The sequence below is a fragment of the Muntiacus reevesi genome, chromosome 4 (assembly GCF_963930625.1).
Source record: "Muntiacus reevesi chromosome 4, mMunRee1.1, whole genome shotgun sequence".
NCBI classification, from domain to species: Eukaryota; Metazoa; Chordata; class Mammalia; order Artiodactyla; family Cervidae; genus Muntiacus; species Muntiacus reevesi.
In genome coordinates this window covers 171,370,367-171,397,363 of record NC_089252.1, presented here as the reverse complement: position 1 = coordinate 171,397,363, position 26,997 = coordinate 171,370,367, and the positions used below count along the sequence as shown (strand labels likewise).

At 57.3% G+C, this 26,997-nt stretch overlaps 2 protein-coding genes across 6 annotated transcripts; one reads left to right on the top strand and one right to left on the bottom strand.

The window, feature by feature from the left end:
• Nucleotides 1–384: 384 nt before the first annotated feature.
• TMT1B (thiol methyltransferase 1B) lies at nt 385–3,343 on the top strand. Its single transcript, XM_065934979.1, has 2 exons — nt 385–1,163; nt 2,478–3,343. The coding sequence occupies exons 1-2, from the start codon at nt 666–668 to the stop codon at nt 2,712–2,714; spliced, it is 735 nt and encodes a 244-aa protein (XP_065791051.1). The 5' UTR covers nt 385–665; the 3' UTR covers nt 2,715–3,343.
• ITGA7 (integrin subunit alpha 7) lies at nt 3,199–25,543 on the bottom strand. 5 transcript variants are annotated; one of them, XM_065934973.1, is made up of 27 exons: nt 25,137–25,543; nt 20,556–20,683; nt 20,379–20,458; nt 19,117–19,372; nt 18,513–18,644; nt 18,247–18,366; nt 17,240–17,447; nt 16,949–17,142; nt 16,503–16,591; nt 16,288–16,415; nt 16,060–16,155; nt 15,859–15,920; nt 15,563–15,732; nt 15,007–15,156; nt 14,244–14,359; nt 12,965–13,157; nt 12,230–12,310; nt 12,067–12,146; nt 11,862–11,936; nt 11,619–11,721; nt 9,223–9,399; nt 8,896–9,027; nt 6,406–6,519; nt 6,095–6,193; nt 5,873–5,998; nt 4,799–4,911; nt 3,712–3,917 (listed from the first exon to the last, which is right to left on the bottom strand). In XM_065934973.1, exons 1-27 carry the CDS (start codon nt 25,340–25,342, stop codon nt 3,857–3,859), a joined length of 3,489 nt encoding a protein of 1,162 aa, XP_065791045.1. In that variant the 5' UTR covers nt 25,343–25,543; the 3' UTR covers nt 3,712–3,856. The 5 variants fall into 5 exon arrangements, with proteins under 5 accessions (XP_065791044.1, XP_065791048.1, XP_065791046.1 ...); XM_065934972.1 differs by lacking the exon at nt 4,799–4,911 and having other exon boundaries at nt 3,199–3,917; XM_065934974.1 differs by lacking the exons at nt 4,799–4,911; nt 18,247–18,366 and having other exon boundaries at nt 3,200–3,917.
• Between the last annotated feature and the right edge of the window lie 1,454 nt (nt 25,544–26,997).

Here is a 26,997-nt window from a genome sequence, read left to right as displayed (position 1 = left end):
AGAGCTGAACTATTTCAGGAAAGTGTCTCTTACACAGGGCTGGAGCTGGGGCAGCCCCTGGGCCAGCGCCCAGCAGAGAAGTTTTGTGACCCCCACCACACCCCTCCTCCCAAAGTTAAGACACTTTCGTTTCTGTGCTTCTATCTGGGGCAGAGGCATGTTAGTTTACAAAGCCCTGGGGGTGTACCAGGGGCACTCAACCAGAATCCCCAGCTTACACAAACTGAGCAGAACCTGAGGCCAGGACGTGCCTATGAGTCAGCTTGCCTTGGCATTTGTCCCTCCGAAGCTGTGATCTGAGATGGAGCTCCCTTCCCCCTCCCCGCATCCCTCTGAGATGACCACACACACCAACCTCTTCAACCCGGCAGAGCGTTCCAGAACTCAGGACACACCGACACCACCTGTTTCTTCGCCCCCTCTTCCCCCACTTTATTATGCCCCTATGTAATAAAATTTGTTAAAGAGCCTGTGGGACTTTGGAATTGCTGCTCTCTGGAGGAATTCAAACATCCACTGCACCCCAGCAGGGGGGAAACTGCCAATTAGGGAACAGGGAGCAAAGTCCTCTTGCAAGGCGAAAGGAGACTCGCACGCGGGTCAGCGGCAGCTGAGCAGAGACCGGCCAGTCTCCCCACGGAAGCGCCACTCGGGGCCAGGCTGCCATGGACGCCCTGGTCCGACTCCTGCAGCTACTGGTGTTTCTCCTGACCCTCCCCCTGCACCTCATGGCTCTACTGGGCTTCTGGGAGCCCCTGTGCAAGACCTATTTCCCCTACCTGATGGCCATACTGGCAGTCAAGAGCAACCGAGTGATGGAGAGCAAGAAGCGGGAGCTCTTCAGCCAGATCAAGGGGCTGGCAGGTGCCTCGGGGAAGGTGGCCCTGCTGGAGCTGGGCAGTGGCACCGGCGCCAACTTCCAGTTCTACCCCACTGGCTGCAAGATCACCTGCCTGGACCCCAATCCTCACTTCGAGAAGTTCCTGACAAGGAGCATGGCCGAGAACAGGCATCTCGAGTATGAACGGTTTGTGGTGGCTTTCGGAGAGGACATGAGCCAGCTGGCCGACGGCTCCATGGACGTGGTGGTCAGCACCTTGGTGCTGTGCTCCGTGCAGAGTCCAAAGAGGGTCCTGCAGGAAGTCCGGAGAGTTCTGAGGCCGGTGAGCAGAAAGGGAAGGATCTGGGCGTGAGCCGCAATGTAGCATCGGCCGCCCCAGGGTCCAGGGCACCCAGGATGGGGTATCTTCTGTACTAGAGCATGAGTCACCCATCCCCAACTGCTTTTGATCAGGAGATACGACCAGGGCCCGGCTGGCCCAGGATGGGGTGCTGTGGAAGCACACAGCAGAGCCACCGAACAAAGTGGGGGGAGATGAGTGGAGGACATCCAGGGACATGGCGTTTAAATGGAGACCGGAGGGGTTAGGCAGGCGGGGGAGAGTGTTGGAAACTAAAGCATGTTCTATCTAGGTAAAGATCTTAGAAGTGGAATCCATAACGGGACTCCTGTGGTGGCTCAGATGGTAAAGAATCTACCTGACTACCAGAAGATCCGAGCTCGATCTCTGAGTCAGAAAGACCCCCTGGAGAAGGGAATGGCTACCCACCCAGGTATTCTTGCCTGGAGAATTCCATAGACAAAGGAGCCTGGCAGGCTTCAGTCCATGAGGCCACAAAGAGTCGGACACGACTGAGCAACTAACACACAGAATCCATAAGATTGGGAGCTGGACGTGGAGAGAAAGGAGTTCAGGACGGTTTCCAGGTTTCTGGCATATACGACTAGCGGAGGGAGTGAAGGAGGGTAGGTGGAAGTGCCATCTGCAAGAAAGGAGAAACCTGCTCTGGACTTGTGAGGTCTGAGGTGCTATGGAGACAGCCAGGCAAGAGCCACAGAGGCAGCTGGATGTCTAGATCTGTAGGTCAGCAAAGGATGTAGCCTGGAGATTTAGATTTGGAAGTCACCAGCTTGTAGCTGGTAAATTCCAAGCATAGGGGTGCATGAGATCACCGAGGGAGGGCGCAGTGAGGAGGGAAGAGCTGGAGGAGCTCTCGCTTGATAAGGAGCCCAAGTGCAAGGTGTCCCTGAGACGCTGGCTGAGATGTCCGGAACGCAGGCATCTGGGTCTCTGGGAGGGCTCTGGGGGAGCACCTTTGTATGCAGTGAGGTCTGCGCCCCTGGTTCTCCACCTCGCCATCTGTCTGCCCACAGCTACGCTGTCCTCTGGTCACTGTTCAAGGATCTCCCACCAGGCAACCCCCTGGGTCACTGGAGGCTTTTACACTGGCTTTGAGTGGACGGAGAGGAGGCAGGGGATGCAGAGAGTCAAGAGCAGGATGCTCTCTGCCCCCTAAACTTGCAGACTGGCACCTCCCACTCCACCAGGAGGCTCTGATCGGGCTAGGTCAGCGGATGGTGTGAGGTCAGAGGAAGGAAGTGGAGCAGGTGGGTGATGCGCTCTCTTCTCTTACAGGGAGGAGTGCTCTTTTTCTGGGAGCACGTGGCAGAGCCGCGTGGAAGCTGGGCCTTCCTGTGGCAGCAAGTTTTAGAGCCCACCTGGAGGCACATTGGGGACGGCTGCCACCTCACCAGAGAGACCTGGAGAGACCTGGAGGATGCCCAGTTCTCTGAACTCCAAGTGGAACAACACCCTCCTCCCATCAAGTGGTTACCTGTAGGGCCCCACATCATGGGAAAGGCGGTGAAATAAGCCTTCCCCAAATCCTGCCTCCGGTCGGTCAGTCGGATGATCCCACCCACCCAAGTCTCCCTTCTCCTAAGAGGGATCCAGGCAGACGGAAACCGTCCCCCGCCACCCCATCCCTCCTCCCCCCATGTCTGCCGGGGAGAACATCTAACTTCAACCCTCCCTTCTGCAGTGAAAAAGCTCTATTCCCATCCTGACCGCAGGGAGAAGAGAGTCAAACCCTGCCGTCTCCTCAACTGCAAAGTCATGCACTGGGTCTCCCAATTTTTTCCCACCCACCCCCAGGACACCTCCCCATCCCTTCCCCATGTTCCCCCTCCCCTGCTTCTAAGACCACACCCAAGTGCCCCCTGGATGTGACCACAAAAGTCACCAAAGTCCCTGCCAGGCCCCTGCGCCCCTCCCACCACCGCCTGAGCTGTGGGGATGCAAAGAGAACCGGCGTCTCTGGAGACCCTGGGCATGAGGAAGCAGGATTCAGCAAAAAAGACAGAGGTTTTGTCCTCAAATATTTTTCAATAAATAGACAAAATCCACTACACTGATGCAGCAAACTAAGGTCAGAGAAGAGGGCAAGCTAGGGAGGGAAGAGCCCCTGAGTCAGCGACGCAGCCTCCTCCCCGCCCTCTGGGCTTAAGGCACCTTCGGGGGACAGGTCCTTGGGGTCCCATTATACAGACTGAGCGGGAGAGGGGGGGACCAGGGTCCCTCTCCCCACTTTTGAATCAGGACACCGCCGCCCTTCTCACCCTCCCCCACCACCCACCCCTGATTTACCCCTCTCATCTCACAGCATCCTAAGGGGAAGTTTGGCTGGGGGGCTGGTCCTCACAGCGGGCAGAGATCTGTGCCCCAGAGGAAAGAGATCCTGCCAGATCTGGATGGGACACCAGCAACCCAGTCTACCCCCGTCATCCCCAGGAGCACTGGGGAAGCGGTGCAAGGGGCCCACAGGCCGGGCCAGGGTGGAGAAGGCTAGGCTGTGCCTGGCACCGGGTGCCCCTCAGAGCCCAGCTCCGGGTGCCCATCCCCAGCCAGGATGGGGTGGGCGTCCGGGCCCTCCCGCCGGGGGCTGCCCCAGTTGTTCCTCAGGATGGTGCCCGTCTTCTCCTCCTTGAACTGCTGCCGGTCTTCCCGCGGGATCTTCACCGCATGGTACTGGGGTACGGTGGCTTCGGGGTACCGCGCTCGCTTGAAGAATCCCATCTGGAAGAACAACAGGCCAGACATGAGGAGCCTGCGGGGCTGGGGTCCTTGGAGCACAGGCCCGGCACAGCCCAGGTGCTGTCCCACCATCCCTGGGACAGAAAGAACCAATGGCAGCCTGTGCCAGAAGCGGCCCGCACAGGCGCCTCCATCAGCGCTGGGTCCCCCGGCTCTCATGCACAGCAGGAGAAAGGCAGGAGGGGCCTGAGCTGCAGGACCAAGGACATCCCCCTTGGCGCCTGTTGAAAGAGGGTTGAAGGCAGAACTTCAGGACCGCCGCCTCAGATATTTTGACACCCCTAAGCTTTTTAAGAGACGCAACAGCATCCCCGATAACACGAACAAGATCTAAGGGAAAATATGGCTTCCTAGACCCCTGCAAGTTCCAGAATGATTCCTCTCGAGCCTCATACACACAATACCTGCCTACTGGGCAGCATCCCCCTTAGGGTGGCCCCTCCCTCAATCATGAGCATGCTGGCCCTTACATACCAAGATGGAAGGGTGCCCCTTGCACACTCACCCTCAAGACTTCCCAGGACTCTGACATGCTGGACTGCATGGCATCTCCTTGCACTGTGTCTCTGCACTCTCATGCCCACAAAAAAGGCATGCAGGGCACCTCCCAGCCCTCCCCACATGCTCACACTCCAGGAGCCCACCCAGCCTTTGCACATGCCTCGGGCTGGGTTATGCTCACCCTTATAACTTCACCCTGACAGTCACCTCCCACCCCAGTTCCTGGAACTCACACCACCCTCATGCAATCTCCTTTCTTCGCTTTGCGTATTCCTGAATGCTGGGAGCTCAACTTACACTCACATACATACTCCCCAACACATACGAACCTGGACACACACATGCTCACACCCAACAATTACCCCACAGTCCCTGGGCCCCCAGCTTCCACAGCTGAGGGCTGCACGGCCAGCCGGGCCCGGTGATAGTTGGTGGGAAAAGATGAGCTCTGGCTGCTCCGACGGAAGAAGCCACACTGGGATGTAGGGAGGAGGGGCAGAGGAGGTGGAGGATGGGGAGGCCAAGGAAGGACAGGGGCCCCATCTCTGCTCTGTCCCACTTCCTTGGGAGTGGGCAGCAGAGACCTTGGACCCAGTTTCTCAAAGGCCTCAATCTCCCTTAAGAATGGCAAGGTTCCCAACAGTCTGGATGCCCAGAGGCCTGGTGATACACATTTGCCAGAGTCTGTGCCTGGCCTGTGACTGGTCCTGGGGAGGGGGGCAGCTCTCCGGAGGCCCCCCGGGCATGTGCGGTTCCACATGGCTCAGATGTGACATGCGGTTCGGGGCATGGCCGCTGATGATGGACGAGATTCTCGGTACTGACACATACATGTGTGTGCTCTTACGTGGAGCCCTGGATGCACACATGATTCTGGCTACACTCTGTGTGTGGGAATGGTTCCGCGTAGACCCTGGCATGTGGCGGCTCGGAGCTCAGTCTTGGAGACAGTTCCCTGGAGGCAGTTCTCCACCCTGGTTGGCTTTCTTGGGCATGGCTTTCTTCCCAGCCTTAGCCACCATGCTCTAGTTAAGTCAGACCACACTTCCCTGCCTCCATGACTTTCCCCTCCCATGGCGCTTCTGAAAGGCCCAGACCCACATTCCATCCCCACATCCAGACCCTACTACTCCACCTTCTAAGGCCCTTCCCGGGCCACCTGCTCTCAGGCTTTCCCTCCCCTGAACTCCCACTGCGCGTTCTTGACCTAGTTCACTCCTGGATGACAAGGCTCCCCTCCCCGGCTAGATGACAAAAGCCCTGATAACAAGACCTACATCTGACTTATCCCTGAAACACCCAGGGCCTGATAGAGATGTTGGCACACGCGGGTAAGTGCTCAGCACAGATTTCTGAATAAATGGGCCGGTGAGGGTGAGAACCACAGCCTGACGGGGAGCCCCGCCACCGCCAGCACCAGCCTCCCCAAGCCTCACCTTCCACATGAGCAGCACCAGCAGCGCCAACACCAGCAGCCCGGCTAGCACAGCCAAGAGGATGACCCACCAGGGGACGCCTTCGGCCAGCACAGCCGCAGGGTCCAGGTACACCATCACCGGGATCTGGGCGCGAGGGGCGAAGGGTGCAAAGGCTGGAGCAACTGGAGAGACACGCTACCCTGGCCGCACCTCCCCGGGAGCCTGAGCCAGGCAGCTCACCACCGTGGAAGCGTCTCTGAGCAGCAAGTTCTTGATGGAGGACTTCACAGTGATGTTGGCTCGAACAATCACTTCCAGAGACTTCACAGCGGAGTACTCCTAAGGGAGCAGGGGGGGAGAACCTCCTCCTAATGCCCCATGCCTCCACCTCCCCCCAGCTCCCAAAGCTGTAAATGGAATGGCACCCAACACAGAGGGTGTTTCTGCCCATCTCGGGTTGAGAGCATGCTGCCTTTGGACTGGGAGGAAGGAGAAGGAAAAGCGGCTCCCAGATGGGCTACTGGGGAAGAGAAGCCCAGGTGTGTTCTCACCTCCAGGAAGGTGCTATTCCAGAGGCGGCCCCAGACGTGCAGCACGGCCGCGCGGTCAAAGCTGTAGAGAGGGCAGCTGAACACCACGCAGTTGGCCGTGCCCCGGACGCAGTCCTGGGGACGGGACAGGCAGGGCTCTGAGCTGCTGGGCCCTGCCCCGCCAGGCTGCCCTCACGAATGTGGTCACACAGACACCTCTGCTCAGAGCCTCCCCTCCATTCCTCTAGGAGCCCCCTTTTCCCCAGCTCTTCAGAATCTTTCCTGTTTTCTTTTCCTGACTTTAAACCCTCCTCCTCCAAGAAGTCTTCCCAAACTAGCCCTGTGGTCTAGAATAGCGGCCTACCCCAAATCTGGGCTATTTGGCTTTGAAATGCATGGGGAGCAGGGAGAAGATCTCCTGACAACAGCGGGCAGGCAGAGTAGCTTCCCCAGTAGATGCACATGCTACCTAACGATGACCTCATTTATTGAGCACCTACTATCTGCAAGGTACTTACCTCATTTAAACTCACAACTGTCCTGCAAGGTGCAGATTATTATCATCCCCATTTTTCAAACTAGGAAATTAAAGTTTAAAGAATCCAGTGGCCAGTCTCAGGCCACACAGCTAGCAAGGCTGGGGGAGCAGACACTTGAACCCAGGTCCAGAATGGGCAAAGCTGCACTCCTCTGCAAGGCCCAAACTCACTGAAGGAAGACGTGGCTGCCCCAGGAGCTCTCAGAGGACAGGGGACTGAGCCACTGCTCCTTCCAGGTCTGATCTAAATCCATTTGGTCCAATGTCACCTAATGGACCATCTGCCCAAAAACTAATGTTCTATTCATCACACTTCCCATACAGAAGAATGGCTTCGAGAGTGTTTGAATTCTCTGCGTCATCCCTTATTTTGCCACTGTAGAGTAAGTCAAGAATCCTTTGTCAATTTGTCTAAAAGTCACTTTAAGTAAAAGAATCCATTTCAAAATGTTTTTTTAAGATTTTTTTTTCTTGATGTGGACCACTTTTGAAGTCTTCACTGAATTTGTTACAATACTGTTTCTGCTTTATATTTCGGTTTTTTGGCCAAGAGGCATGTGGGATCTTAGCTCCTCGACCAGTGATTGAACCCGCACCTTCTGCACTGGAAGGCAAAGAACGTCTGGACTGCCAGGGAAGCCCCCCATTTCAAAGTACTTATCAAGAAGGGTGGCCTTGGGACTTCCCTGGTGGCCCAGTGGTTAAGACTCCATGTTTCCAAGGCAGGGGACATGGGTTCCATCCCTGGTTGGGAAACTAACATCTCACACGCCACAGGGCACAACCAGAAAAAAGATCAAAGGTGGCCTTTCAGTAGAAATCAGTTAGCTGGAGAAAGCAGGGCCAGCCACTTAACAAGGAAATAGCAATTACACGAGCTCATACTACCCCTGGGGCCTTCCTTGGTGGCTCAGACAATAGAATCCACTTGCAATGCAGGAGACTTGAGTTCGATAGCTGGGTCTGGAAGATCCCTTGGAGAAAGGAATGGCAACCCACTCCAGTATTCTTGCCTAAAGAATCCCATGGACAGAGGAGTCTGGCGGGCTATCGTCCATGTGGTTGCAAGCAGTCGGACATGACTGAATGACTAAGCACACACACTCTATCCTCGTGAAGCTTCTGGCCACGCTTTCAAGGGGGCCAGGGAAGCTGGGGCCCCCAGGAAGGATGGACTGTGGCAGGAGAACTTCCTCCCAGACACACCACCAGAGCTGCCCAACTGCTGCCCTCCCCTGCAAAGGTCTCTTTGCCTGCTTCTGCCTCTACTGCACATCCTTCCATGTGGAGGGGTCACCTTTGTTTTTGCCTCTATTGCACATCCTTCCGTATGTAGGAGTCACCTTTCTGCCACCAAGCCAAGCACCTGGTCTGTTCCCCGCGCCCCCCTAACTCTCACGGCCAGCGCCATCCTAGAACGGACAGCACAGAGCCTGCGCTAACCTGCTCAGTGAGTCCATTCGGTAACGTAAGCACATGAAAGGGGAGGCCAAGCTGCTTGAAGAGGAAAAACCTATGAATCACATAAATATCCTATCAAGTTAATTATTAGAACTTCTAAAAACCTTTTGGACATGGTATGCTTAACATGGTGAAAACCATGTCAAATTTCCTTATGCAAACTGACTTTTTGTCCTAAAAGAATTCAAAAGAACTTCAGAGAGACCTCAGAGGTGGCTAAAACCACCCCAGCCCCTCTAAAATGTGACCTTCCATAGGAAGGCACAGGGAACTAGCTGGAGCTAAGCGCCCTGGCCTGGAGTGAACACCTGGCGGGTGCTGGGGAAGCTGGGGCGGCGGCGGCTGCCCCCAGGTGTGACGCATCCAGGCAGCTTGCCCCAGGGGCCTGCCCATCACCGCTCGTCACAGGCTGCCCGCACCCTGAAGCGCCACGCGCTCCCCTCGCCCCCACGTCTGTCATGCCACCTCCCCCACCCACAGTCCCGGCCGGACCGCGTGGGCCCTGCCCTCACCAGAGTGAAGTTCTTCTTCTTCTCGGCGGAGGACACCGGCCACCAGGACGTGCTGGACTCCGGCTGCTCTCGAGGCTGCTGCGACTCCGGCGGCCCCAGCTCCCGCCGCCTCCTGTCCCTGCTGTCCACATCCTGAGGCGGGGGGGGGGGGGGGGGGGGCGCCCAGTGAGGGTCCCTCCAAACGCAGCAAGAAGAGATGCACCTCTTCCCCAGCAGCTTCCTCCACAGGCCCCCAGCCCACGGCAGCCTTCGCAGAGTCTGAACCCCACGCCCCCCACCTCCACGCCCCCCCCTGCTCCAGCGGCGCCCCCCTCGCCTGAGCCTCACCAGTTGGAGGACGTTGGGCCTGGGGGAGCAGAGCCCCCTCTGCCCGGGCCCCTGCCCGCCCTCCAGCTCCACCCGCATGGGGTACAGCAGCCACTTCCCGTTGGCAATCTCGTGCGGCCACATGACATTGAGGAAGGCCGAGCCCAGGGTGTTGAGCGACTGGCCTTGGTTGGAAACCTGTGGGCACGAGAGTGTGAAGTAGCAGTGTTCGTCGCTCAGTCGCGTCCGACTCTCGGAGACCCCACGGACTGCAGCCTGCCAGGCTCCTCTGTCCAAGGGATTCTCCAGGCAAGGATACCGGAGTGGGTTGCCATTTCCTTCTCCAGAGGACCTTCCTGACCCAGGGATCGAACCGGGGTCTCCTGCAACACAGGCAGATTCTCTACCATCTGAGCTACAGGGAAGTCCCTTGATACTGTAGAAAAGGCAGTACATTTTACATCATTTTGTAATGACATGGCCTTACAATTTTCACGCACCTCTAAGAATATCTAAAACTAAAATCCCACTATAAGCCAGTTGGATTACCAAGTGAGGAAGAATATTCTTTGTTTACTGCTCCACTGACTTCTCTTCTGTGTGATTGTGAAGACTGAAAGTGACGCGGACATGACTATTTAACTTCCCTGAAAGTTTCAGGTTGGTAACCAGGAAGGCAAGGGCATCCAGAGCATTGTGTAACTTTACTTGATCTCTGATTCCTAAACTGCAACCCACTAGCAGTTTATTATTTAGCGGAATCAATTTAATGGGTTGCAATCAGCATTTGAAAAAAAAATTAATAGAATAAAATAAAATAAAATAACACCTGGTTTTATCACATGCAGTAAGGGAAGAGTGTTCTATAAAATTTTTATTTATGTTAGATATATATGTGTTTGGGCTTCCCTGATGGCTCAGATGGTAAAGAATCCACCTGCAATGAAGGAGACCTGGGTTCAATCTCTGGGTTGGGAAGATCCCCTGGAGGAGGGCACAGCAAACCCACTCCTATATTCTTGCCTGGAGAATCCCCATGGACAGAGGAGCCTGGAGGGCTATAATCCATGGGGTCACAAAGAGTAGGACATGACTGAGGAACAAAACATATATACATGTTTACTAGAAAATGATATAAAATGTAGAATACCCTAAAAATGCTTGAAAATAGCTGCCTTATAAAACAATAGATAGAAAAAATCGTGAATAAATCAATAAGGACACTCTCATATAATGTGATTCTTTAATAACATGAGTTCACAGATCAGTAGAGACTTGAAATGCTCTTGAAGTACTTAAACATGAAGTCTCCTAGAAAACCCTGGATCACAGTTTTCATGTGAAAGTGAAAGTTGCTCAGTCGTATCCGACTCTTTGAGACCCCATGGACTATACAGCCCATGGAATTCTCTAGGCCAGAATACTGGAGTGAGTAGCCTCTCCCTTCTCCAGGGGATCTTCCCAATCCAGGGATCGAACCCAGGTCTCCCTCATTGCAGGCGGATTCTTTTTTTTTTTTTAGGAGGATTCTTTACCAGCTGAGCCACTAAGGAAACACAGTTTTTATATACTTTCCCCTAAATATTTCCATTCCCACAAACCCAAAATGTTTTATACATGGTTTAGTGGATTTATAGACATGGTAAATTCAATCTAGAATTGTTTAGAATTCCTGCTTTAAATATTTTAAGCACCTAAAATTTCCTTAGAAAGTAGTAGAATCTCCCTGTCGTTACGCAGAAGCAAAACTCTAGATCTAAAGATTCTGAATGTACTTATGTAAGTAAATGCAAATTTTTATTCTAATCTAATATTTTACTAAATTCTAGACAGGTATATGGAACAGTTCAAAGGACAGAATGACATAACCCTAACACATAGAACTTTGAATTCTAATGGACAGACAGCAGAGAATGGTGGAGGGTCCACTGGGAGCTGGTAATTTTGACATCAAGAGAATCAAAGGGTGGGTTCTAAACCCATGAGACGGAGGGACAAGGATGCAGGGAAGGTCAGGAAGCATACCTTCCACAGAGACTCGGGATCCTGGATCACGCACCACTCCCCGCCCACCCCAAATCTGGGAAAACCTGGAGATGTCCCTGGGAGGTGTGCGGAGGCCCCGGGCTAGCAGGGCCGGGTCCTTGGAAGAGGCACTAGCCCTCCGCCCACGGCGCCATCCCCCGGAAGATGGCCCTCTGCTCTCGCGGTGAGACCAGACGCTTGGTCGGGAGTGAGCAGGAAGTGGTCTCCTCGGGCGGCAGCACAGAGGCCTGCCCGCAGCCGTGGCCCGGGAGCTAGGGAGGCCGCGGGCTTGCTGGACCAGCGGGCGCGGACGGGAGGAGAGCCGCAGCCCCCGGAACAGTCTCGGCGTCTCTTCGGTGCCCGGAAGGGAGAGAGCTCCCCGAGACACTCACCGTGACCTCGTACTTGACCTTGCTGCCCACGTCCCGCTCGGACCGCATCGCGCTCTCGCCGCGCACCGCGCCGGAGAAGAAGAGCTGCTGGGGAACGGCCGCCCTGGCGAGGGGGGGTCAAAACAGGGGCTGCGGGGCGCTGCGGCTTGACGGAGGGTCAGGAGGGCCGGCCAGCGGCGCAGAGCCCAGGCCGGGTCCGGGAGTGCCCCCCTCCAGCCGAGGGCCCACCCGGGCGGGGCTTACCCCGTGATGGACAGCGGCAGCTCGATGAAGACTCGGGCGCGGGCCGAGACTGGGTGCAGCTCCTGCTCGCTGATGCTGGCGAGTGGCGGCGCAGGTGTGGGCAGCGGCCCAGGCACCACCGCAAGGGGCCACGCGCAGACAGCAGAGCCCTTCAGGGTGGGCTAGCCAATGCCCCCCTGGCGCCCCCCCGGGCCCCCAGCCTTACGTGGTCAGCAGCAGCTCCACTTCCAGCTCCGTGGTTTCGATGGTGATCCCCGAGGTGCTGAGGGTGAGGTAGAAGGCGACCTGGACCCCGAGTGGAAGACATGAGCGTCTGGGAGGGCCTTGGGGGGCAGGGCTTAGACAGGGGTAAGGGCGGCCGTGGCAACCTGGGCGCCTCTCTTCATGGGGTTCCCCAGCTCACACTCGACGTGGGAGGCATTCTCATCAGACAGGCACAGCGGCTTCTCCTGGAGTGGAGAGAAAAGGAGAGGTCAGCTGGGGTCACCAAAGCCCCCAAGACCCCGCTTCTGAGAGTTAATCCTTGGATCGGTTGATAAGGAGTTCCGGGCCCTGGAGGAGGGGAGAGGGATCCAGGCCCTCGAGGAGGTGAACCAGACAAACTTCTTTTTCTGTGTCGCTTTGTCTTAGTCACAGAAGACTTAAACTCTGAGTCGTTATGACAACAATCTTTAAGTCTAACTTTCTTTAAGCCCAGAGCTAACGATTACACAACAAAACAGTGCATCTTGCTCCAGGGTCTGTGTTTCCGTAAGCGCTGTGCTGATGATCATGTAACAACTATTTCCCTCGTACAAGGACTTTTTTCTCTTTTTTAACAAGAACCTTCTGACTAATCTTATTAATTTAAGATGTGTGTTGTGCGAATGGGTCGGTAAAAGCCTTGATTAGACGAGGGAGGGGGCTAGTCTGTCCCATCCCCCTTCTGACGTCTGTCTCAGAAGCTTTCTCTGTCCTTTATCGCTGTAATAAGACTTCTGCCACACAAAAGCTCTGAGTGACCAAGCCTGATCCCTGGTCCCGAAGCTAAATCTTCTTCAGAGATCACGAATCTGACATCATTCGCTGTAAGCTATCACTGCCCCCCTGCCCCCGGTGCTCACCACAGGGTCCAGGCCCCGGACTCCCGAGTAGTGCAGAGCGGCAGGGAGGCTGACCAGGAGCTGGGCTTCATGAGCGTCATCCCCATCAGCCTGGGGCTGGGCTGGGTCCGAGGGTAGATTGGTGACCTTCAGCTCCAGGCCGATGACTGGCTGCCCACTCAGAGCAAACAAGGCTGTCATCCCGTCCGCATCCCTGCAGGACCAGATCCCAGTTGCTCTAAGACCTGAACACCTGCCTAGCCTTTCTGTCCCGCCCCCTCCCCCAATGCATGGGATTTGCCTCCACCCTCGGAACCTCTCCCTCCACCTGGGCCTCCCTAATCTCCACACACACCGGTCCCAGCCTCAGACTGAAGAGTCAAGACTGAAGTCAGGGACTTCCCTCGTGGTCCAGCAGCTAAGACTCCAAGCTCCCAATGCAGGGGCCTCAGTTTAATCCCTGGTCAGAGAACCAGATCCCACTTGCTGCAACTGAGATCCAGCACAGCCAAGTAAATAAAAGTTTAGGGGGCTTCCCTGGTGGCTCAGTGGTAAAGAATCCACCCACCAATGCCTGAGACATGGGTTAGATCCCTGATCTGGGAAGATCCCACATGCTGTAAAGCACCTAAGCAGGTGGGCCACAACTATTGAGCCTGTGCTCTAGAGCCCGGAAGCCTCAGCTACAGAAGCCTGCATGCCCTGGAGCCCATGATCTGCAACAAGAGAAGCCTCCACGACGAGAAGCCTGCGCACCGCATGTAGAGAGCAGCCCCCAGCTCACTCCAACTAGAAATAGTCTGTGTGCAGCAATGACAACCCAGCGCAGTCAAAAATAGATAATACGATTTAAAGAAAAAAAGCACTGAGTGGTTAGCACTTCAGTATATAAAATAAAAAATTTTAAATACATTAAAGAAAAAGAAAGACTGAGAGTCAGGGACCCACCCTCCTGTCCCTGGTCCACCGCTTACTGACCTTGGGCAGGTAAACCTCTCTAGGCTTCCACGTGGAACTGATAGTAATTCCTACCTCATGGGGTTGTGAAGACTGAATAGTGAGGTGTATGTGAACTATGTAATTTCAAAAATATGATGAAGGGTTGTTCTTCCCTGCCAGCTGAGCTGCTATGGGCCTGTCACCACCCTCAACCTGCAAACTTCCAAGCTGTCTGTGGGCCCTCCCCACCTTCCACCCTCCCCTCTGCAGGTTCAGGCCCCTCCAAGCCCTCCCCAGGGACCTCTGTGCATACTTTGAACTTTGGCCTTCCCCCCCCACCTGCTCCCTCTCTCCCCCTCACATGGGCAGAGGCTGAAACTCCGTGTCACTGACGCGGGCGCAGAACCGGGCATGGACCAGCTGCAGATTGCTCTGGCAGATCTTGTCTTCACCACAGCCTTGCTTCAGGAAGTGGATCTGGGGGAAGATGTGAAGAGGGGTCCTTCTAAGGGAATGAATGTGTCGTCAAGGCATGTGGCGGAATGGGGGACCAGAGGAGTAAACAACCTGGATTCAACTTGCAGATCTGCTGCTTGCTAGCTGTGTGATATTGAGCTGGTCTCTTAACCACTCGGAGCTGTGCCCTCATCAGTAAGATGATGGAAGTGATTACGGGGCCATGGGAGAGGCCAGTAGGCCAGTCCACAGAAAGGCCACATTTCCTCGGCCCTTCTTGTGTGTAACCAAGTCCCAGACTAGGACATGAAGAGACGGGAAGAGCATCACTTTTGGACTGGCCATAAGAAGCAGGCACGGAGCTCCCCTCTCCTCCTCCAGCAGACCAGGTTAGAGATGACCTAAGGACCTCGGAGGCCACATTTGAACACAGCAGACCCCCAGCACCATGGGCATCTGAGAGACTGCCTGACCCACCTGACTGGGAGCACATGCTCGTCTAGTCCATTTTACATAGGGGTCCACCTGTCACAGCGTCTTGAGATGTGAGGAGCAACTAGGGTAACACGGGAAAGGATTCTGCAGGCTGTGAATGAGTGTCACTGGCAAGGGACCCTGATATCCATCCCTCGCATCTTTTCCTGGGCTCACCCAGAGCACATGCTCACCTCTGTCCTCTGGGTGCTGGGCTGGTGGGCGTTGAGGATGGGGGCCACGGGGGGCAGCCCCTGACCAGGAGCCTGTCGTCGGAGCCGAGGGGTCTGGAGCCCGTAGGACAGGGTCACAACGATGGCCCGAAGCTTGTCTTTGACATTCTCCTGGGGGGGGAGACAGACGTGGATGCAGGAACCACCTCCCAGGCCCCAGCCCCGCCCAAAACCCCAGCCAGACCTAGGACAGATCCTGAAGCCTAGAAAGAGGCTCTGGGAGATGAAGGAGAGAGGTGGAGAACTAAGCTAGAGAAGGGAGAAAAGCCAGGACTCAGGGCTTTGAGGACCACGCAAGAAGATGGACTTGCCATCACCATCTCCAGGGAGAAGAGAACTTGACAGGACACGCAAGAAGGCAGCAGGTAAGGGAGAGGTCAGCTCAAAAGGGAACCGTCCCAAGAGTTGAGACTTTAGACTGAGGTGTGAGTGCGTTAGGGAAGAAGCTGAGCGGAATTCAGAAAAAGAGATGATGCGATGACAATGACCCTCAGAGCCCAGGGGGGTCAGCGTCCACCTGGAGCTGCAGCGTGGAGTCTCCGCAGACCCGGTCATGCTGGTGTTTCAGCCACACGGTGCCTGAGGACTGGTGCTTGGGGTCATCAGGGCCACGCCTCAGGAAGGTCACACGGGGCACCTGGCCCCGGAGCCTCCGGTCTGTGTCCCCATCTAACACGTAGTCCAGGGCTGTGGCAGGCGGGAGAGGAGGAGCCAGTGAACTGGGGTGGGGGCGGCTCCAATGGGCCCTTCTCTGCACCCCGGAGTGACCCACCCTGAAACCCAATGCGGTGGGCGTGGAGGGGCCTCACTCACCCACAGTGGGGCTATAGCTGCTGGGCGACGCGATATAGCTGAAACAGACCCTCAGGTCCATGCTGTGGGGGCAAAGGTAAGGTTGATAGGCCAAGGCCCCTCCCGCACCCTGCCCACTCCTGCCCCAGCCCCAGACTGGGCAGACGGGGAGAACTAGACCTTGGAGGCTCCCCTCTGCCCTCCCCTCGGATCCCGCCTCACCAGACCAAGCGGCCACTTGCACAGTTGGGCTGCTCTAGGTCGATGGCTCGTGGAAGAATGGAGACCTCGTGGGAGACATGGAGGATGGGCCTGGCCCTGGAGAACAGGGAGTGCAGGGCGCAGGAGACGTGAGAACGTCAGGCTGGGAGAGGGGGAAGGCCAAAGATCTGGCTCTGCAGAGGGGCTCCGGCCTCGGGAGGGCGAGGGCGGCGGGGAGGGAGGACCCACCTGAAAAGCACAGCAGTGTCGTCCAGGGAGCCCACCAGCAGGTCTGGATAGCGGTTCCCGTCCACGTCCAGGCCGCCCGACAGGGAGTAGCCAAAGCTCTTTATGCCCACGGCCTCGCCTTCCAGCACCTGCGGGACCAGACCGTCAGCCCCCCAGCCATCATCCCCACCCTCTGCCGCCGGGCCCCATTCCCTCACCCCAACCCCTCCGCTCACCTGGGAAGGCTTGGGGACAACCCCCAGACTGCTCCCATGGTAGATGAAGACCTTCCCGTCCCCATCGAAGGGCGCCCCCACAGCCAGGTCTGCAGGCGCGGGAAAAAGCAATCAGGCCTGAGGAAGGGGGCGAGGCGCGAGGTCCAGGCCCCAGCGGTCCTGCAGTCACTCAGCTCCAAACCCTGCTTTCTGTTTTACTGAGAGGCTTCTAAGTCCTGGACACCTTGCCTGGGTCATCATTAATCTCTCGTGATACTCTCGTGATACTCTCGGCAGGTATCACTAGCTCAGAAAGGGTACTTGCCCAGGGCCACAAAGCTGGCAACTGGTAAAGCTCAGACACGAGCCCAGGTTGCTCCTCTCCCTGAGTCCTCAGAGGCCTCTCCCCGCCTACCTCCCCGGCCCCTCTCTCCGCGCCCCCCCGCCTTTCCCATTCCCAGTCACACCTGGGAAGCCGTCTTGATTGAGATCCCCCAGGACTGCCAGGCTGATCCCGAACATGGAGTCAGGGGAGCCGCAGAGCCGGAGAGGGGCGACCCCGGCCCAGTGACCCCCCTCGTTCACGTACACATACACGGCACCCCCCAGTTCTTCCTGGCGCTCGAAGAAGTAGGGGGCACCCACGACCAGGTCTGTCCAGCTACGGAGACAGGGAGGCAGGAGGGGGGTCAGGAGGAGAGGCCAGAGGCCCCTCGCAGCCCCAGCCTGCCCGCGGCGCCCGCCTCCCTCCCTCTCACCCATCATTGTTGAGATCAGCCACAGCCAGCGAGTAGCCAAAGCCGGAGGTCAGGCGCTCCCCGGGCAGCGTCACTTCCGGCACCAGGCGGCTGGCGCTGTCTTTGCGTAGGATGACCACGGCACCCTTGTGGTTGGCACGGGGGGCCCCTGCCACGAAGCTCAGCTCCTCAGCTCGCAGCAGCCCCTTCCCAGAGTCGATGGAGAAACCTGGATGGGGGCGACTCACCGCTGAGTTCTCCCCCACCAGACTCCCAGCCAGAGTGGCTCTAAGTTCCCCCACGCCGCCCCACCCCTCAGGTTAGAGCTGAAGGTGGGGGTGCCCCCCGAGGCAGCACCGTCACAGCTGGACCGCTCCTCTGCCCCTCCAGGCACCCGGGGGTCCTCCCATCTGGAGCCTGCAGCTGGGCATGAGAAGTGGGATGGGGTAGTCTTGGGGACTGGAGAGGAAGGAGGAAGGCGATGCCTGGGAGGCCCAGGCGGCTGGGCAGCAGCAGGAGCGGGCCAGGGTGCCCCCCATAGGATTCCCCGAAACTGCTCTCCCCTCGGCATGCCCGGGAGCCCCCATCCCTCCCATGCACGCCACTCCTGGTAGGGAGAGGAAGTGTCCACATGGACAGGAGATGAGGGGGAAATGGGGAAGAGCTGGCGTCACCAAACATCGCCCAGGCAGAACAATGCGGATGAGACAAGAAGACGGACTTACCAGCACAGCTCGACCTCTCTCCACACACGCCCGCCACCCACCCTCCGAGGTCCAGCCTCCTTCCTTCCCACTACAGCCTCAGCCCACCTGGATCTTCCTCCAGGGAGACCCCTGTTTACAGCCCTCTAGGCTATTACCCCTGGGGCCTCTTCACCTTGGGCCTGGCCCCCACGCTCAGCTCTTCTCTGCAATTTGGGCCCGACGGGTATTTCTCTGGGGAGGTGTTGGGGGGCAGGGCAGGAGAGGCAGAGAGGCCAGGCCAAGCCCCCAGGGCCCAAGGGTCGTGGAGGGGAGCTTACAAACCTAAGTAGCTATTCAGGGCCAAGTCGCCGGCCAGTCCCGGGAGCCGGTCAGCAGGGTCCAAAGTTTTATACACCAGCTGGTCAGGGTCTGAGCTATCAATGTTGGTCACAAAGAGCAACCCTGCGGGGGTGGGCGGGGAGACACGAGGGCGGGGACATCCGGCGCACAGGCCACAGAGTGCGGAGACAGAGACAGAAGGATGGGCGCGGGGGTGAGAGAGAGGAGCAGAGGGTTAGAGCGGCTCCGGGCCGGGGAGGGCTCCCTACCAAGGTAGCTGTTGGCAGGGACCGGGATGAGGCGGGGGTCCTGCTCCTTCTCCCCCCCCGCCTCGTAGGGCCCGTCGTCCAGGTGCGCCAGGTCCGCCGAGCCCTGCACGCAGAGCTCCACCCTGGCCGTGCCTGCAAGGACAGACCGGTCAGTGCCCGGGTGGGGTCGGAGACCACCCAGGGAAGCCCCTCCTCTCGTCCCCAGCCCCATCCCCACCCCTTCCCAGTCCAAGCTGCCTGGGGTCTCTCTCTACCCCGGGATGTGGCATCACACTCACCACGTGTCAGCCCGGCCAGCGGCAGCGTGCGGAGATGGGAATGGGAGTGATGAGGTGTGGGCTGGTGTGCTGGAGCATGCGGGCCCCGGCTGGGCGTGTGGGGGCTCATGCCAGCATGTGGCAGGACGCTCGGCCATGCGGAGGACGGGAGACGGATGGCCCCAGTCGTGTGCGTGCCGGCGAGACGCGGTGGGAGGCGTGGCGGGGCCCCGGGGCTCCGAGCCGGTGAACACGCAGGCATGCTTGGCCTCATGCGGCCCCCGACCCCCTCTCTGAGGTGCTGGGACATGTTGGTGCCCTTCTCCCCTCTCCGGACAGTGACTCACCCTTCCAGTTATAGGTTCCTGGGGCCCCAAAGAGGAGATAGTGGCTGTCGGGGGAGAAGGCAGCCGCCGTGCCCTGCTGGCAGAAGCCGAACTGTTCGTGGCCCTGGGGGCGTCCTTCACAGAACTTCCACTCCCCACCGTCCAGCTCGTCTCGGATGGCCAGGTCCTGGCTTAGCACAAAGCAGCGGCCAATCACGTCCCTCGTCTCCAGGATCTGGTCTACACGCTGCCGTGACTCGTATCGGTGCGCACAGGTCTGCGGGAGGACAGCAGAAGGGGTCACCCCACCATGAGGGCCAGAGCCACTCCGCCCACGTGCAGGAATCTGGCAGATGCAGCGTCGAGGGCATACGCACACACATGCATGCACGCACACACACACGCCTATGCCAGCATCACCTGGGCGCCACCTCCCAGCCCAGCATTAGCCAGGTATGTAGAGTACATAACCCCCATCCCTGTCTTCTCTGCACTCACTTCTTCGCCCTGGCAGCAAGAAGTCCTTGCTGCACATTCTCCCCTGGCACCCACAGCATGGCCCGGCCACAGAACTCACGCCTCCTTGTCCACAGATGGGGCTGTCCACAGCATCACCTTGTCTGCAAACAATTCCCTCCCTCTCCACTCTCCGCCTACTGCTTATTCTGGAAATCCAGACCCAAATTACCCCCACCTGCAGGAGTCTTCTCACTCCGCTCCTCACTTGAGCTGGTATAGACTCCTGTTCACCTAGACGCCACTCACCTAGCCTTAACCATATTCTGCCCCAGAAGGACTTGTATTATCGAGTCTGTGCGTGTCAGTGATGAGAACCTCTGTAACTATTCAGGAGGCTCTCTGAGGCATGGACCATACTTTTCCCTGTGTCTACGTGTCCTCTCAGTTCAATGCCTGATACTTTAAAGGTTCTCAGTAAGTTTAACACATGGATGGGTGGATGAACTGTTAGATATTTTTAAGTTTATAAGGATGGAACCATGCCTCACACCTGTTTACATCTCTCAGAAGTCCTCGGAAGCAGACAATCATATGATACTGCCCACCTGAGTTCTGTAAGTACATCTGTGTGTAGGTACACACCATACATACACACAAACACACACTCAACACCCTTGCAAAGCGTCACAAGAAGTGGTACCCGTCGCCATGATATTACTGTTACAGAGTCAAACTGCTTTTCCCTCTTTTTAAAAACAAAATTTCCTGCTCTTTTTCTATAAAAATGGTAAATATCAAAAGTCAAAAAAAGATCTGGTACTCACAACAATCTTGCCCCCAGGCCCCTGACTCCGAACACTGACTCCCAGCCACTGGTTCTCCTTGCTCTCCTTCCGCACATCAGCTGGTGGCAGGACAGTGGGAATTAGGGCAGCAAAGAGGAGGCCGAGCCCTCCCCTCCCCTGCTCACGGGTCCCCCCCCAGCCGCACAGAGCCCTCACCTCCGCGGTCGATGTCCACTCTGTAGCAGTCAGCCTCTTCCAGGCTCAGGGGGCAAGCGAAGAGACCTCCAGTGCGATTTGCCTGCTGCCCTGGCAGGGCCAAAGCCTGGGGTGCGCCCACCAGCAGCCTGCATGATGGAGGAGGGACAGGAGCTAGTGGCCAGCGCCCCCTCCTCCCGGAGCCGCCCAGGCCCAGGCCCGCCGTGCCAGGCAGAGTGTTGAAGGACCACGGCAAAGGGCCAGAAGTCAGCTTTCCCGCGCCCTGGCACGGGCAAATTCACGCGCGTGGCCACGCAATCATCACATTACACATGCACATACTCTCTGGGTGGGGGCCGCGTAATAGCAGATACACACACACACACCGGCCGCCGGGCAGCCTGGCCCTCAGTGCCGCTTTGAAAGAACCGCCTGCTCCCAGCACCTGCTCCTGACCAAGCCTTCCCACCCCCAACCCCACTCCCTGGCTCCGCCTCCGAGCTCTGCCCTCCTCCCCAACCCCAGTTCAGTTGAAACCTTCCCAGAAATGCCAAGAATGCTGGGAGCAAAAGTAACAGCACCACAAGGTGGCCCAGAGACCAGCTTCCAGGGCCAAGCCAGAGACCAGACGTGGGTCCCACTCCCTCACTCCCTACAGGGGAGCCATCAAAAACCCGCCACCCAGCAACCCTGCCAGCCCAAGATTCTGTCAGTCACTTGAACTGGCACAGAGGTGGAGGCCAGTTTCTCATGTGGTCTCCAATCCCAGCCCTGTGCGCCCCCAATCCTGAATCCCCTTTCATCCTTCCTGCGGCTCCCCATGCCCACGATTTTGCCCCCTCCTCCCCACCCCAGCCCGCCCAGCCTTCTCTCCTACCTCCCCCTCAGACTCTTTCCCAGCTACAAAGTTCTTGGCAGGACAAGTTTCCATGATCACAGCCAAGGCTTCTTCCCCAGGGAGGACTATGCTGGGAATGGAGGCTGCCTGGGTCCCCCGGGAGGCAGACCCTCAGGCCAGGAGTGAAGGGGAGGCAAGGTTTGGGGCACCCAGCTGGCTACAAGGATCCTCTCTGCACAGGAGACTCAAAAGTGTCAGCAAGACGAATCTCGAGGCCTCCCTCCCCAACTCGTTCCCTCCATCTCCCCCGCTGGGGCACAGGGCGGTGTGGCAGACAGGCATCTGTGGGGCGCTGTGCCAGTTCTGATGGGCACAGGGCCACTCTCCCTTGCCACGACTCCGCCTCGTCTCCGAGCAGCTGTCATCCCGCGTCAGAGCCAATGTCACGAGAGGGGGTGGGGAGTAGAAGAGGAGACAGCATACACCGGGCACATATTAACAACTACTTCTTGAGAATCTATCATCTGAAGAGGAGGTCATGGCAACCCACTCCAGTATTCTTGCCTGGAGAATCCCATGGACAGAGGAGCGTGACGGGCTACAGTCCACGGGTCGCAAGAGTCGGACACGAACGAAATGACTTAGCACAGCACACACATCATCTGCCAAGCCTGTGTCAGGCACTGGTGAGACAAGGAAGTGATATTTACTCACCACCTAGTATGAATCAGGTCCTAGGCTAGATGCCAGGGATGTGAGGAACTCAGCTCTATGACCCTACTAGGTGCCAGGCACCGGGCTAGGCATGTTACATGCATTATCTCACTTAATCTTCACGACAGTCCGATGGAAGGATTCTTCACTTGTCTTTCAGATGAGGAGACTCACTCAGAGACATTGATAGCACAATGGAATTCAAATTCCAACATCCAGGCCTTTCCCACCCAATGACTATGACTGACCACCTTCAGAAAAGGAAGAGGGAGATGGGGAGAGGAGGGTACCCCAAGCAGAAAAAGAAACGAGGTGGCCTGGCTAACCTCCAGACAAGTCCATGGTGCCCCCACCTGTAAACACAGAGACGGTGAGCCCTCGGAGGACCCAGGCTGCTTCATTCATCTCCGCATTTGCCCCATAGGAGGCATCAAGATGTCTCTGCTGGACCCACATGTCATGCAGACTCACAGAGACACACAGTCTCAGTTGGTCGGCGCAGAACTAAGTACCAAGAGAGGCTAACAGTCCATGTTCAAAGCTCACATCTCCCCTGGAGGTCACAAGTAGGGAGCTGAAAGAAGAGGAGGGGTCCGTACGGATAAAAGAAGCTGAGTGCATAGCTATGCCCAGCCACTCTCTTGATGGAGAACAGACCAGGCCATCCTGCCTGGAACAAGATTTCTCACACACAGCCTCTCCATTCCCTCCACCTCCGCCCCAGCCACACACTCTTTCTTGGCTTCATCCCACGATCCCCAGCCATCCCAGACCTCTGGACAAACAGTAGCCACAGATGCAGCCCCTGTAGAGAGAAAGGCAGCTAGGAGCAAGGGACTGTTTGGGAGGCTGGCTAAGTTGAGGCGAAGGAGTAGCCCACTACCTCTGCACCTCTTAATTTCCCATTCACTCCAGGCTCTGACCCAAGTCCAGCCCTCTCTGACTCTCTCAATCTGGGTGGCCCTCTGGGGAGGGTGCTTGGCCTGGAAGGTTGGCTCAGCTCTGGGGGTGCTCCGGCCAAGCCTTTGGATCCAGCCTCGCTGTAAGGCACAAAGCTATGGTCTAGCCCTGTGGGTCACCATATAAGAAAAAAGGTACCGACACTTTGATACCACACACTGGGCCTTGCACTATGCTCAGAATTTTACATATGTTAACACGCCTTTCAATATCCACAATTACTCCGGTGGCTTCCCAGATGGCGTTAGTGATAAAGAATCCATCTGCCAACGCAGGAGAGGCAAGAGACATGGGTTCGATGCCTGGGTCAGGAAGATCCCCTGGAGGAGGAAATGGCAACCCACTCCAGTATCCTTGCCCGGGAAATCTCATGGACAGAGAATCTGGTGAGCTACAGTCCATGAGACCGCAAAGAGTCAGACGTAACGGATCGACTCAGCACACACACACACATTCAGTAGGACCGCTGATGGTGTTACAGTGGATGGAAACAAATGAGGCTGAAACCACAGAAGGCTGAACTTCAAAGTCTCATCCCTGGGCCAGACTGAAAGACATCCAAACTGGTGAGGTTTTTCGATCAGAGAGTGGTGGGAACAATAATCTGCAACCCCAAAGCCAGGGACTTAGCCAGGGTATCCCACCCCTCACGTGCCACCAGACAGCAGAGCATCCCCTGCTGGAGCAAGAGCAGGGCGGGGGGTGAGCAGGCCCCTCTGGGAATGCCCCCAGCTTGGCTCTGGCAGACAGAGTCAGGGGCCACCTTCAGAGACAAGGGGAAATGACAAGAGACCAAGCCATTAAAAATAACCTAGAATTTGCCTGGAAATAGCTCAGAGACTTCAGCATGTCCTAAAAAGGCCTCCAGCTCTGGAACTCTGGCAGATGAGGGGAGGGGGAAGGAAGGGAGACAGAAATGATGGAGGAAGAGGATAGTAGATTGAAGACCAGATGAAGTCAGTAGCTTTCCATTGCTCCCAAAGTGTGGGGGATCTCTGACCCTGCTCCCTGATGACAGAGATAATGGAAAAAGAAGATCAGAGCTAGCCCCCAGTCCCTGAGCCAGGGAAGAGAAATGAGCTCTCGTCCCTTCCCTCTGCCCCTAGGCCAATAGCGGAGGGGAGGAGATGGTCCCAGTGGACGGCACTGATCCCAGTAATGGACACTGACTGTGGCTCAGGCATGGCCGAGGAGAGAAAAGTCCCCTGGCAGGAAGGGGTGGGCTGCTTTCTCTTTCCTGCGTGTCTTTTTAAAATCGCACACAGAGATGGGGCCAGTAGTACAGGAACCGTGACAGTCACAGTCCCTACACATGAGTCTATCTTTCTCCCACGGGTCCTGAACTGATCAGAAAATAACCAGGATTGTCCTCTGCCCCTCACCCCTCCCTGTCCACCCCTACTGCTGAGATTCTGGGAGCTGGAAATTTCCTGAGGAGGAGGAAGGGGAACAGCCTGGCCAGCATCCCCTCTAGATCTCTCACTGCTGCTGCTGCTGCTGCTACAACTCTGGGGGCTCTGATTTCTGCCACCCTCTATCTGCAAACTACCTAGTGCAGAGTGCCAAATCCTCCCAGGTGCCCTCCCGGCCTCCCTGTAGTCTTGAGCCACAGAAGCTCAGGCCTCTCCTGGCTTCCCAGAGTCCGGCGGCTTGCATCCCCTCCCATGGCAATGCCCCGGCACGAAGTTATTTCTGGAGCCTACCTTGCGTCCCTCCCGTGGTACCCTCAGTCTCTCTGCCCTCTCCTTCACTTGTCCTAAGTAGAGGCTAACTGCTCCCTCCCTGAGGGGGGTTCAGCCTCCTAAAGAAGGAGGGGAGCCACAGGCCCTGCGACTGGAACAAGGGTGCAAGTTTCGGGTGAAAAGCGACAGGGGATAGCTCCCAGCCAAGAGTCCTGCTCTCCAACTCATCCCCAAAGCGAGATCGCCTGGGTCTCAGATCCAAGGCAGACAAGGCTTCAGGCTGGGGCGTGGGGTACCTGGGGGCAGCCTGAGTCTTGATACGGTTGGAAGATTGAGAGATGGGGCGGAAGAGCGGGGTGGGCATCTGTGGCCCGGGCGCTGGGATTCTGGGCGGGGGCGGTGACTCACCAGCTCTGGGGTCGGGGCTGCAGCTGCCGGTGCAGGGCCACCGAGAAGCCGAAGAGGCTCCCCGGCTCGCCCTCCTTGCGGAGGGCGCCCATCACGTCCAGGTTGAAGGCGGCAGCCCCGGGGAAGAGCAGTCCGGCGAGCAGGGAGCCAAAAAGGTAACAAATCCCAGGGGTCCCCCGAGGATCGCGGCCCGGAGTTCCCGCCATGGGGCAACCCCTGCTCGCGCTCCCGGCGAGGGCAAGGAAATGCGCTGGCGCCCCGAATCTCAGATCTCCCGAGGAGGGTCTCGGGTCTCCGAGTCTCGCCGGCCCTTCAGGGGTCCTCCCAGTCTTCCGCCTCGCTGCCCTCTACCCCTCTCCCGCCGCCCCAGCAGCGGCCAGGACGACGGCAGCGGCCGCAGCCCCGAGTCCGCCTGCTCCCGCCTCCGCTCCCGCGGGCGCCGCCCCGGCCCCGCCCTCGCCCCGCCCCGCGGCCCGCGGCAGGTGGAGGCGCCGGGAGTCGCGGAGGGATGCCCAGGAGGGCGGCTCCGTAGGAACAGGCCTTGCTCCCGCGTACCCCCAGCTCCACCCCAGCGCCGGCGCCGCCCCCGCCAGGGCTCTCCCCTTCCCCCCTAACTCCTGCCCTAGCCAGCGAGTGATGGAGGCGGCGCCTGGGAACGGGGTAGGAGAATTACGGATAGAAAGGGGTCGAAAAGAGAAGGGGCGAGGGGGAAGAGCCAGACAGTAGAAGTGGATGAGGCTGAAAGACAGTCTGGAAAGAGAGAGACACAGAGAGAAAGAGATGCAGATGAGTCCGGTGTGGTCCCTTAATGCTCCCTTCTTTCCCCAAGGTCACAGAACACCTCTCCTGCTGTCTGAATCAAACCAATATTCCCACCACATCCCATCCCATCTCATCCCTCCGAGCCCAGCGGTGGCAAAGGCTCCGCTAGACACATACATCGTCAGCGTTCGGGGAAATAAGGTAAAGACGGGCAAGAAGAAAGGAAAACTCAGCAGGCCTGGGGGAGGGGAGCGAAGGAGGCCGGTAAAAGGCGAACAGGGCTGCAGAAAGAAGGGTAAGAGTTTGATCAACAAGGAAGGCATGGAGAAAATAGGGGGGAACGAGGTGGCAGAAGAGGACAGTGAGCTGGGGGGAAGGATCGGCTGTCAGAGAAGGCCCAGATGAGCGAGATTGAACCCAAGAGGCATGGGGATGGGAACGATGTCTCCACCCTCCAGATCCTTCCCAGAACTGTACATTTCCTACCCTCCAAAGAGGAAGGGGCTGGAGGGGCAGCATCCTGGACTGGCCCTCCCAGGATCGAGGTGGGGCTTCCCAGGGATGTCCACAAGGACTCACAAGCCGAGCCTCTGTCTCTCCCTTCCCCCCAGGCTGAGACAAAGGCAAAGGGAGAGGACATTTTCCAGCTCTGCTATTTATAACTCCAATCCAGAAGTGGGGCCAAGAAGAGAGATAGGGAATAATTTGGCACAACTGGAACAGCACTGACTCCCACCTCCCCTCCCTAGGTCCCTCTCACGGGGTGCTGGTCTTGGGTACACCCATATGTCCATCTTTCTCTCCTCCCTCTCTCACGCTCTGGTTTTGGCTCATTCGAAACTCCATCTTTACCCTTCTTGTCTCTGTCCATTGGAATCCTACCAGATTGCTTCTCAGTGTCTCTAACGTTTCCTCTGCCCCTCAAACACTGTCATATTCTCAAGAGTCTCTCTTCTCCCGCTTTGTCCTAAAAGCTCCAACACATGTTCTCCCTAATTCCTCTTCCCAAGTGTCCGTTTTCTCTCTTACTTCTTTTTCCAGGATTATACTTTAAAAAAGTTAATGTTTACTAAGCTCTCACTCTGCTGCCCAGTGGCAG

Coding starts and splice junctions, on each gene's coding strand:
- ITGA7 (XM_065934972.1), bottom strand. CDS start 25,342: ATGGCGGGAACTCCGGGCCGCGATCCTCGGGGGACCCCTGGGATTTGT. Junction 15,921..16,059: donor GCAAGTGGCCGCTTGGTCTG/GTGAGGCGGGAT, acceptor TTGCCCCCACAG/CATGGACCTGAGGGTCTGTT. Junction 3,918..5,872: donor TGGTGCTGCTCATGTGGAAG/GTGAGGCTTGGG, acceptor TTGTTCTTCCAG/ATGGGATTCTTCAAGCGAGC.
- TMT1B (XM_065934979.1), top strand. CDS start 666: ATGGACGCCCTGGTCCGACTCCTGCAGCTACTGGTGTTTCTCCTGACC. Junction 1,164..2,477: donor TCCGGAGAGTTCTGAGGCCG/GTGAGCAGAAAG, acceptor CTTCTCTTACAG/GGAGGAGTGCTCTTTTTCTG.